The sequence below is a fragment of the Frieseomelitta varia genome, unplaced genomic scaffold (genome assembly GCF_011392965.1).
Source record: "Frieseomelitta varia isolate USP_RPSP 00005682 unplaced genomic scaffold, Fvar_1.2 scaffold_28, whole genome shotgun sequence".
NCBI classification, from domain to species: Eukaryota; Metazoa; Arthropoda; class Insecta; order Hymenoptera; family Apidae; genus Frieseomelitta; species Frieseomelitta varia.
This window is the reverse complement of record NW_025110012.1, coordinates 1,318-13,333: the sequence shown is the minus strand read 5'-3', so window position 1 is coordinate 13,333 and position 12,016 is coordinate 1,318. Positions and strand designations below refer to the sequence as shown.

At 36.7% G+C, this 12,016-nt stretch overlaps 1 protein-coding gene across 4 annotated transcripts in view; it reads left to right on the top strand.

Annotated features, from left to right (window-relative positions):
* LOC122529187 (protein phosphatase PP2A 55 kDa regulatory subunit) overlaps nucleotides 1-11,615 on the top strand; it is a 47,848-nt gene extending 36,233 nt beyond the window's left edge. The window contains exons 2-10 of one of the 4 annotated variants that reach the window (XM_043655018.1): nucleotides 2,731-3,042; nucleotides 7,041-7,106; nucleotides 7,182-7,279; nucleotides 7,483-7,761; nucleotides 7,984-8,161; nucleotides 8,276-8,610; nucleotides 8,686-8,901; nucleotides 8,988-9,155; nucleotides 9,251-11,615. In XM_043655018.1, the coding sequence (XP_043510953.1) occupies nucleotides 2,958-3,042; nucleotides 7,041-7,106; nucleotides 7,182-7,279; nucleotides 7,483-7,761; nucleotides 7,984-8,161; nucleotides 8,276-8,610; nucleotides 8,686-8,901; nucleotides 8,988-9,140 (1,410 nt within the window). In that variant the 5' untranslated portion in view covers nucleotides 2,731-2,957 and the 3' untranslated portion in view covers nucleotides 9,141-9,155; nucleotides 9,251-11,615. Of the gene's footprint in view, nucleotides 1-2,730; nucleotides 3,043-5,698; nucleotides 6,392-7,040; nucleotides 7,107-7,181; nucleotides 7,280-7,482; nucleotides 7,762-7,983; nucleotides 8,162-8,275; nucleotides 8,611-8,685; nucleotides 8,902-8,987; nucleotides 9,156-9,230 lie in introns of those variants that run through there. The other 3 variants (XM_043655019.1, XM_043655021.1, XM_043655020.1) reach the window with 3 other exon arrangements.
* The last annotated feature ends 401 nt before the right edge of the window (nucleotides 11,616-12,016 follow it).

The following is a 12,016-nucleotide window of genomic DNA, read 5'->3' as shown; positions in this document are numbered from 1 at the left end:
TTCATTCAACTCTGCTATATCTTCGGTTTCATTTATTTTTTCAGTGCAAAATATTTTTCAAGAGACATTTTTCAGAAAGGTATTTTACACGTATTAAAACAAACGCTTCTGGCTGAACCTCTGGCCTTTATACGTAATTTGAAACTTGTTATTTAATATCAGTAGAGACGTAAATTAGCAAAATTTCACCGTGTTGCATCGTAATTCAAGAAACTGAAAGGTTAAGGTTTGCTTCGCGTTCTATCCTTTTCTATTTCTTTCGAGTATACTAAGCACCCTCTATATTCGAACTTTCTCTAGTCCCTTTAGTTTCTAGCTTCTAGTTCCTTAAGGATAGTTTCTTTTTTTTTTTTTTTTCTTTCCGTCCGAACGACCGTTATCACGAAGAGTAGAAAACCGAGAGGAGGACCGTTTAGTGTGAGAATTTGATCCAGTGGCAGATTAGCTCGATGACCTTAAATGCGTTTAAATTGCAAGATTAACCGGCAGTAGCGATTAGCGGTAAAGATTTAACCTTGCTCCATTCCTGAATGTACATTAATTCTATCGCGTTCGTTCCAGTACACAGACGATACTTCTTAAAATTAAAGGTGTTTCATTCCGTTTCCGCCATTTTCTACCTGAGTGCAGATTTCAGTGTGTCAAGACTCGTGAATTTCACCGCAGCGTGCAACTGGTTGCAACCGAAGTCGTGAAAAAGAAAAACAAAGGTATTAGTCTGCACATACTAAAAATAAGAGGCTTATCGTACGACAATTGTCACAACCACGTGAATAAATTCATGGTACAATGCATGGTAAATACGTAACGCAGGTAGAACGCTGATATCAATAGACAAGTACGTACGTATCAGCTTCGCAGAATATAATCGGATTACACTAGTTTATACGAGACAATATACACTCGTATTGTTCGTCATCGCATTCGACTTTGTCTCCTGCATTTCTCTTATTGGCGTTGGCGAACGATCATCGGCAGTGTCTTCCGATCGTCCGCGTTGCAAAGGTCCACTCTCTCTCTCTCTCTCTCTCGGTGGCAAGTTTGACGCGAGATTAAGCGACGCGCTGGGGCGTTAATCAAATTTCAATTTCCATCGGCCGTCACGTCGGCGCGAGAGAGCTCGTTTGTCGATTTCGTCGAAATTAATAGGCTGCGTGACGTAGAAGGCTGATAGAGGAGACCAGCGTAATAGTAGTCTAAACGGCGGCGGCACGAAGGTTAGTAGCGCGTCGTTTATCCAAGACCAGCGTCGTTTGTCCTCATTTTTTTTTTCGAGAACGTGCGTGAACTATCGCGTCGCGAGCGTCCCCGATCGAACCGAATTGACGAAATCATTTTTCATTTTATTCGAACTGAAAATGTTGCTTGAAATAATTTCAATTTCCTCTTTATACGTAGCTCGTAACATTTCAAATACGAGACGACAGTTCTTCAATATCTCATCACTTGCAAATGCACGGTCGCGTTCTTTCGGACAATGTCGCATTAACGTTTACAGATGTTCGCGTGATCTACACGCCTGTTTATGCGCATTCTTTCATTGACGCCTACGTTCTAACGTCGGTGTCAGTGTCGTGGATGACATCATTATCAGGCGAAATTAAGCAGATATTCAAAGAACGGCCAAGTAAGAAGAGGAATTCAATTTAATTCGAAACACGAGGAGTGTGAATTATATCAACAGTGCTTCCCTCGTATCAACCCTTGTCGCGCATTCCTTGCTGGCAGCGCTTAAATGATGTTCGGCTACCTGTTGCCACCTTTTCTTTCTTTTCACCGAGTCCTCCGATAATATTTACGCATTCGCACGTTCAGACAGCGCTCTCTCGAGAGCGCACCTACACGAAAAGGGGGGGGGGGGCGCATTCATGCACGCGTCTTTCAATTGGCCTCGTTGCCACTCTCTCGTTTCACACCCCTCGCGCTTACGTGATACCGCACTTAAATCGAGATTAAAAGCCAACGCGTAAGTACAAAGACCGGCCTCCACGTGAACGCCCACATGAACTTCTTCCGGGTTCTGACGCGTCGCGAGGGAAATTTTCATCAATGATAATAAAAATAGTCGGGGCACGCTTATATAATAAATACAGTTAAAAAAAAAAAAAAGAAATACTTTAAGTATCAGCCAGCTCTGTATATTCTGTAATGCTGTAATGCATTTAGAAGCACTCGTTAGATACAATACGAGACGTCGAAGAAAGATAATCCTGCGGAATTTTAAGAAAGCAAGCTTGTAATCCGTTGGTGCAGAAAGATTGGGAAAAGAGATGAGTCGTGAATATGAATATAAATAAAAATGAAAATAAAAATAGTAGTAATATAATAAATATAATGTAATACACTGTATTAATTATATTAATAAATAATAAATAAATAAAAAGTAATATAATGTATTATTAATTAATAATTAATATTAATATAATTATAATTATAATATATTATATTAATAATTAATATATTATTAATAATATATAATAATAAATGTAAAAAAATTATGTGAATATGAATAATATTAATATATTATTAATTAAATATAATATTAATGTTAATATTTATTAATATATTTAATTATAATATTATTATTAATTAATATAATTTAATATTAATGATATTAATATATTATTAATTAATAATATGTAATAATAAATGTAAAAAAATTATGTGAATATGAATAAGCGTTAGATTCAGATGAGAAAGTAACGAGGGTAATCGTTGTGTTTGTTTCAGCGGCGTGAAGGCAAAGTGGAGGCTGAGATTAGAAGTAATAGCGTGGTTAACAGGTGGAAAAGGGTTGAAGTTCGCGGAATACCACCACGCGTCACGCAGGGGTGGTGGGTCTATGGGGGGCTCCGCCCCAGCGGCCCCCCGGCTCCAGTCCAAACGGAAACTGCCGGAACGGCGCTATCCTGGCAAGGTCCAAGACCGCTCCGCTTCCGGTACCACCGTCAAAACGGATGAAGAGCCCCTCCAACATCATGAGGCAGTCTAGCCTCACCAAGCTTGGCTCCATGATCAATACCGCTGTGAACAAGAGAGTCGGTGAGTTCTACTTTCTCGTTTTTTCGTTTCTCCCCTGCCCTCTCCGCCTCTCTCCTCTTTCTTCTCTTTCACATTGTGCTCTGTTAATTCGCCGAATCTGTGAAATGTTTGCGCGACGGCCGGCAATTTGTCCCTTTGAATTGAAAGGAAAATATGGCCACGAGACGGTGTAACAAAACGACGAAATGGATAATCCAGAAATATAATCGTCTCTTTATTACTAGAGTAGTTAATGCGGTTGATGTTGATGAACTACAATTGAAACTTTCTGTAACGCGCAAACTTCAACACGATTCGTTGTCCCGACTCGTCGTATGGGCTTATTTTCACAAAAGCCGCTCAAATGTATTTAACAATACGAACGTTATGGCAGTTCGCATGTCAACAGATGTTTTTCACACACAAACGCACGAACGGTGATAATTGGAGCATCGTTTACATTTAGCGGTCAGTTAGTAAACGCGATGTCGCTCAACAACAGTATGATCGTTCAAAACAACGGTCTTCAAGAATCGTCAGCGAAGATCAGTTCGTTTTCGCGAAATCACGTCCGAATCAAACGGACCAACCTCGATTTAATAAGACTCGACGAGAATCGTAGAAACACCGAGACTAGTGAGTAGAAAGAATATTTGTAACTAGTACAATGTTACGAGTTTCGAAAACGGCACGTTGAACCGGTTGTTGATGCAACACTCCGTTTTCCGGCGAAAGTAAAAAGAGTGCATGAAACTTGAACGATGTTGGCCGTACAAACGGTACGATCGATTTTCCATGGATGTGGAAAAAATTCGAAGCATGTGAGCTTAAAGGCGAACACGCTCTAGGTGGTCCAACGATCTATATTGAATACCAGCGGATTTTTAACGCATTCGAGCGTGAACTTATCGCCCAATCGAAGCTTATAAATTTCACAAAAATATATGTACCCGTCAGGATTGAGCGAATTCTAGAACGAAGATAGGAAATAACGGTTTGAAATAATGAATCTCTTCGATTACTTTATCACCCGGTGTGAGAAATAATGTCGAGTCAATAATGCGGAATTATTTTCATTTCAATTGTCTTTGACCAAGATGTGTTCAACTGGGATAAATATTGCTTTTAGCTATTTCTTGTTGACATATATTTTTTTTATTGACATCATCGTTACAAACTATAGTGCCCGGATATCGTTGAACGGTAATGCGTGCGCGCGCGCGCGCGTGTGTGTGTGTGAAAAAAAAATTTTTCTTCGCGAGGACTCGTGATGTCTACTTTTTTTTACGTTTGCTTTTTCAAAAACACTTGCACCTGATTCATGGCAAATATCATGCCAGCTCAAGCTTGTTAGAGCTCGTTACGAACTCATCAACATCCTCCTTCTAACACGTTCGACAACGAGAGTTTCGAGCTTATGCACTTTCGTACCAGTTCGAGACAGTCGTCTCATTCGCAAACGTTCGTGCGTAACAAACGTTTATTTGTTTCATCTGTTCGAGCCTCGGCTAACTGTTAGAACCAACAAATAATTTCAAGATCGATTGTTCATCGATATAGTAAATGAGATGACTTTTGTGTTTTACGTTTTCGATTATTGGCCGTAATCGAAATTAAAAATTCATCGTATGATTCCTCGTGCGGCACGTACATCGTGATTCGACTTTCAATTCTTCACTTTGAGATACCGGTTCGGTACTACGCCCGAAGCTTCCCCTTGCTCGCCTGCGCTGTCGCAATCTTAACTTTGAATTACAAATTTCTACGAGCAAAGTGAGAAACACCAGCACTTGAAGCGAGTTCATAAATTTACAATATGACTGGCAAACTAGTGTCGTCGTGTCTGCGATTAATGTTTGACAAGTATTGTTCCTTTTTACCTAACGAAATAACTCATTTTAAATTAACGAGCAAGAGAAAGATATATACCGTGCTTTCGACATGAAATTTTAAACTTAAAATGCTTGACGATCGATGTACTACGGGGAAGAAGAGTATTAATATTCGAGCCAGGATGAACGTTAGAACCATATCGAGAATGTATCGACGAGATTTACTAAAGCAAATCATAATCAATTCTATGCTTTCGTATGCATCGAAAATGTATGACGTGTTTCAACTCTGAAAGCCCACGTGCCTCCGTGTGTCCGAAGTACTTTGAGGTTTCATTATTGAAATCGAAAAATAGGAAGGAAGTCTCTCTCTCTCTCTCTATATAGAAGCTTATTCTGGCTTTGCTAAAAATGGACTGGTCGATGTCAGATATTCGCTCAGCCAGGAATTTTGCACATTTATCCAGGGATGTGCCTATGTTTTCTTCTTTGGAAGAAGTACATGAGAAACTATCGGAACTTTTAGGTAATTTCTTCTTGTTATATTGTTAATTGGCATTTTCATTCGAGTTCGACAATTTTCGTTTTGATAGCGACAGGTATATTTCTACTATCGTGTTGCGAAAGCTATTTCGTTTAAAAAAACAATTAGAGAATCAACAGACTACGACTCGCGCGACATTCGATTTTGTTTTTCTTTTTTTTTTTTTTTTTTTATGAAGAAAAAGCAAGTTCTTAAAGAAATTTTCAAAATGTAGTTTGAATTTTGCGCGACGCAGATGGCGCTGTTTGATCGGTAGCGCTCGGTAGTTTCCGTAGTAATTCGTACGCAATCGGTTTTCGCAATCAAGATGGCGATTATTGTCGAGGTAGCGAAACCCGACTGTGGTGTGACGTCACGCCATAGTAGTGTTGTGCGGTTATGCGTTCGTGAATTCCGCCATTGAAAGTTAGTGATCGGGTTCATATTAGTGGCGGATTAGTACGGACGAATATGTGACAGGCTAAAAGATCGAGCAAAGTGTGGTGAACAATCCGTGAAGGTTTCCTGATTCCTGGTCGCCGGCGTGGCGCGCCGCGCGCGCGTATCTCTGGTCGAGTAGGCGGTATTGGACCTCGCACCGGGAGTAAGCTCGTGTGCGAACGGCCTCTCTGGTTGCGTAGTGTCTCGTATTGCGAGATGGCCGGTAAGTAAGCGTCGTGGACGCCGGTTTACTCTGCGTGGTCGCTCTATATTTCCACGACACGTCGTGAAACCGAACACACAGTGCGTCGGTCGCTCCTGCTGGCCGCCTCGCCGCGCCGCGGCAACCTGAACCTTGACCCAGATACTATCACGGGTTCACGGGTATATCCGCAGCGCTCGCAGTGCACGCAACATTCTTCTTCGTCAATTCCGCATCCTCAAATATAATCACCCGTACCCACTCTCTGGATTCTTGCCGTGTGCGGGGCCAAATGCGCCCGTCGCCGGCGACGGCAGCGGCGGCGGCGGTGGCGACGGCCTAGAAGCACGATGGATTGCGCCGAAACTTCAAGTAGGATTACTTTTACCTGTTTTTTTTTCTTCCTCCCCTCTCCCCGAGTTTTCTTTCTCTCATTTGCCGCTTGCTTTTTCCTCGCTCGCCTCTATCTCTGTGCATATGCTCGCGTCCATCTCCCCTTTCTATGATAACTTAACACTTTCGTCTCACCTTGAGACACTATCGCTTCGCTCACGTCCCTCCACGTTTGTTTTATCAGGTTTCACAGTTCGCAACTCTCTCTCTCTCTCTCTCTCTTTCGATGCAATTTGTTTTTTCTATTCATTTCTTCCTGCTTCCTTGTCCTCGTTGACGTTATCAATTCGCTCCGTTTTTCTTTGCATCGATTCGATCGTGCGTATCGATATAATTGGAAAGAACCGCGTATGTTTGTCGAATGTACCTCTACGCGTCTTTTCACCATTGTACATCTACCTGTTTCACAGTCGCATGATGTAATTCAAATGATAAGCATTATGGGATGTTTATTTATTTCGTAATACGTTACAAAATTAATTACAAGCGATTGCATTGTATTAAGGATTAAAGTTTTATATTTGCGTACTTAATGGTTTTGTTGTTACATTCCTATCTCGGTTCGTCGGGAATTTGAAGCGAATTCTGCTTTGATGTTTAGCTTGACATTGTTTTATTTTTGTTTTAGGCAATGGTGACATACAGTGGTGTTTCTCACAGGTGAAAGGAACATTGGAAGACGATGTCACTGAAGGTAAATTCTTGATAAAAGTTACATATACATTTTTATGACATTTCGTCATAATTTTCACATTGTATTTTGTTCCAGCTGATATAATCTCATGTGTTGAATTCAACCATGATGGTGATCTTCTTGCAACAGGAGATAAAGGTGGTCGGGTTGTTATTTTTCAGAGGGACCCTGTTGTAAGTTGAAGAATTTGTAATAATATAAAGATTTTATATTAATCTTTACACTTTCAATAAAAAGAAATTTATGTCTCAAGTAAGAATTATATTTATGCATTAGTGTTGGATTACTGCCAGATTGTTCTGTACATTGTGTTATATCTTCCTATCTTTAGAAAATTACTACCATAAAGTAATTACAAAATTGTATTTTTATTTAGAGTAAAAATAGTATACCCCGAAGAGGTGAATACAATGTATACAGCACCTTTCAAAGTCATGAACCTGAATTCGATTACCTGAAATCATTAGAGATAGAAGAAAAAATTAACAAAATTAGGTGGTTAAAAAGGAAAAATCCAGCACATTTTTTACTTTCCACAAATGATAAAACAATTAAATTGTGGAAAGTCAGTGAACGAGATAAAAGAGTAGAAGGTTATAATACAAAAGAAGAGAATGGTACAATTCGTGATCCTGCTTGTATCACTTCCTTGAGGGTGAGTATATGATTGTTACCGGTATTAAGATTATCAAAACATAATAAATTCTAAGACTCTTTGCATCTTTTCATTCTAACTGTATGTATACACATAATTTTCTCTATTGTGTTTCTGACAAAAATATTTTCAAGAGAAGTGTGGTCAAGAAGTTCAAATATGCACATAACATGATGAGACTTTCATATTGTAATTATCATATATTGAATACTTATTTACCAGGTACCAACTATAAAACCAATGGAGTTGATGGTAGAAGCATCTCCAAGGAGAATATTTGCCAATGCGCACACCTATCATATAAACAGTATAAGTGTTAACAGTGATCAGGAAACATACCTCAGTGCTGATGATCTTAGAATTAACCTTTGGCACCTTGAAATTACAGATCAGAGTTTTAGTATCCTTTTCCTGTCATTCGATATTCATTTAATTTTGATTCTTAAATTCTGAATTATATTTGTAAATTTTTAGATAATATAAAATATATCGTTTTCCTAACAATGATATACAGATATAGTAGACATTAAGCCAACTAATATGGAGGAATTAACGGAAGTAATAACTGCCGCGGAATTTCATCCGGCAGAATGTAATGTCTTGGTATATAGTAGTAGCAAAGGAACAATTAGACTCTGTGACATGAGATCTGCTGCGCTTTGTGACCAACATAGTAAGCTCTTTGAAGAACCTGAAGATCCAACAAATAGAAGTTTCTTCTCTGAAATAATTTCGAGTATAAGCGACGTAAAACTTAGTAATTCGGGGAGATATATGATCAGTAGAGACTACCTCAGTGTGAAAGTGTGGGATTTACAAATGGAAACAAAACCCATTGAATGTTACCCTGTATGTGACAAAACTTACAATATAATTTTCGCATTATTTTCTAGGACAAAATATTTATCAATTATATTGTTGCAGGTACATGAATACCTAAGATCAAAGTTATGTTCATTATACGAAAATGATTGTATCTTTGACAAATTCGAGTGTTGCTGGAGTGGTAATGATTCTGCTATTATGACTGGATCGTATAATAATTTCTTCAGAGTATTTGATCGTGCAACCAAACGTGATCTCACATTGGAAGCAGCACGTGACATTGCCAAACCAAAAACACTTTTAAAACCACGTAAAGTAAGTATAAATTTTGAAAAAAAAAAAATTATATGCAACACTTAATTATTAAACTATAATTGATAATATGAATTATTTGCTAAAAGGTTTGTACTGGTGGTAAACGTAAAAAAGATGAAATTAGCGTCGACTGCCTTGATTTCAATAAAAAGATACTACATACTGCTTGGCATCCATCTGAAAATGTGGTAGCTGTTGCTGCTACGAATAATCTCTTCCTATTTCAAGACAAACTCTAGCACATCTGTATGCAAGTACGTTTATTCAACAGTCTATAGAATTATAATTTAATAAAAAGAATATAAATTTTATTTAAAATAATGAGAAAGATCGCTTTTCATTTTTTTAGATCATTCAACGGTATATATTGACGTGAGCAAGACACGTTCAACCGAAAAATCCCAATGGAACAAAGGATAACTGAATCATACTGACGAAAGTCGACTATTAATATGTTAATGGTTGACTGACCGAAAAGTGGTGTACGTAGCGCCGTCCACACATAAGCTCACATATTCATACACACTATGTATACACAAAACATACAGAATTGCACGTAACACCTTGTCGCGCGTATATATTGTATATAAATGCATGCAAGCAAAAATATATGCATAGCTCTCCAAACTATTGAATTCCGCTAGTTCAAATAAAATGCACGTGGAATCATTGCTCATTGACAAAGAAAAATGTACAGTTCAATCAATCAAGAGACTCGTGTTGGCGTTTATTATTGAAATATTTTAATAGAAGATTAATATATTCAGTTCGCTTGTATCATAGAAATTTTGACACCGTACAATTTAAAGTGCTTTTTAACATAGGTGATTTTTCTACGTATGGAATGGTATCTGTAAAAAAAAACTGCATCAGTAGGACCAATTGCATAGAATTAAAAAGTATCTATCGCTAGGTGCGATAAATACTTACTATCCTCAGTATATGTGCGTTGCATATAATACCTTTGCTTAATAAATTATTTGCCAAGTAAAATGCCTAGACATGCAAAATTAAAAGTAGGGATGATTATATGTGCCAATGTGATTAATCTGTAGCTTGTTATTATTTTATTCTTAATTCAGTATTGTTTTTCGTAATTTTTCATAACAATCGTGTGTTTTCGATAGATAATTAAGTCTTTCGTTAGAAAATTAATTTTTTCGTATCGAAAACTGTATCCTCCGTTTATCAAATTTGTTGCTGATTCCAGAGTAAAAATATAATATTTTGATAACTATTGATAATTGCATTTAAAGTATGCTAGCAATTACCATTATGAAAAAAGCCAAACTTTTAATTATTTTAATTAGTCGTTTGTTACCATTAGGGAGTAAAAAATAATATTAAATAATGGGCCTATATTCTCGTGTCTTTATTTCTCAAGTAAAATATATTACTAAATATTCCTATCATGGCACGTTAAAAGATAAATACTCGCCGATACGAGTCAAAGTGTGAAAAGACAAAATAAAATTCACCATCTAGTAAAAGTTGGAAGAAAAATAAACATGAATGCATTGCATACATTGAACAATAAAGAGTATGGATGTAAAGCACCATTCGTCAGTTGCCGCTTTCTAATAATAATAATAAAGAAAAGGACTCGGTCAAGAAATATAAAGAACTTATGGTAACTATAAGCGAAATACGGATTTTCTAATATTTCTTATTGACAACTTATTAACACTTATACACTTACACATATAAGCAGCGATTTCGTACACGAATAAAAATAAAATTAAAAAGTGCATTTGACGATGGTAAGCTGCGCTTGCAGAATTAATTAAATATGTGCTGAGTAACATATATTAGCGGAATATAACGTCAACATTCGTGAAATCTGTAGAAGTAAAATTCGGACGGAATCATACGTGATTGAAACATACGCGCGGATTATCAATTCAAGGTGAATAAAATCTACCAATGAAAAACAACAATAGCGAAAGTTGTTTGTAACGACACATACCTTACATCGATGACTTAAATCGTACATGATCGAGAATTAAAATTAATAATTTTCACGTGTACAAATAACAATTCTTGAATCATAGACAAATAAACGACTTTCGAGGTTTCCTAATAATACAAGCAATCATATAGTTTTGTAAAGAAAGAAATATATGATTGCTGTGTTAAAACAATCGTAGAAGATTCATTTTAACACATGAATCGTTCTTAATTTCTATTTAATTCTCTGAAAGATCTGCTATATGGCCAAAAATAGACACACGTGATATAAAAACACTATTTTAAATTATGCGCTTCGAATTGTTTCAACTAATCACGTTCTTATTCACGTAATGTAATATTTAAGAATAAGTTTTAAGGAAATTAATTAGGTATTTTATGCGTTAAATTTCAAAATTCGATTTAATTAAAAAAAAAAAAAAGAGGCATTACTACACATTATTGCGTTTCCTGCAATGTAGCTTTCATACGTGTTATTTTATTAAAAAAATTTTTAAATGGTACAAAAAAAAAGAAATACGTTTGATATGGTATGATTTAAGAAATTTAATTCTGTTAATTCCACATTTACGCGAATGCACTAACAAGAGAGAGAAAGAAAATCCGCTTTCGACTAATCGTGCAATGCATGAAACGTAATAATTGTTTGTCACGCCAGGATTATTACTCAGTATCTTTGTAATGACTTTGATATTTAGGCAATTGTGTACCCACGGAGATAGGAGACGAAAAGACGCACGAATAAACAAAAAATGCAAAATCATATATCGATAAGCTGTAATCATAATGTTTTCAAAGATATACGCGAAGGAATCGTGAAATTCGTTCTGTACTCGAACAAAACGTAGACTTATTTTTACAATTAAGTAATATTAATATTATTACTGCTATTATTATTATTAATTATTATTATTATTATTATTAATATTATTGATATTATCATAGGGACTCTGCGTAACTTGTTTGTTTTGTTAACTGCTATGCAGGTTTAGTCACGGTGATGACCACTTGATCTGTTCAATAAGCTAGGTAGCAGGATGATGTAATTGATTGCGAATTAAATGATCGTGCTGAGAGATCGTAATAAAACGATACTTGTTCGCGCAGTAAACAATTTTACGGATTATCGTTATATTCCAAAACATTC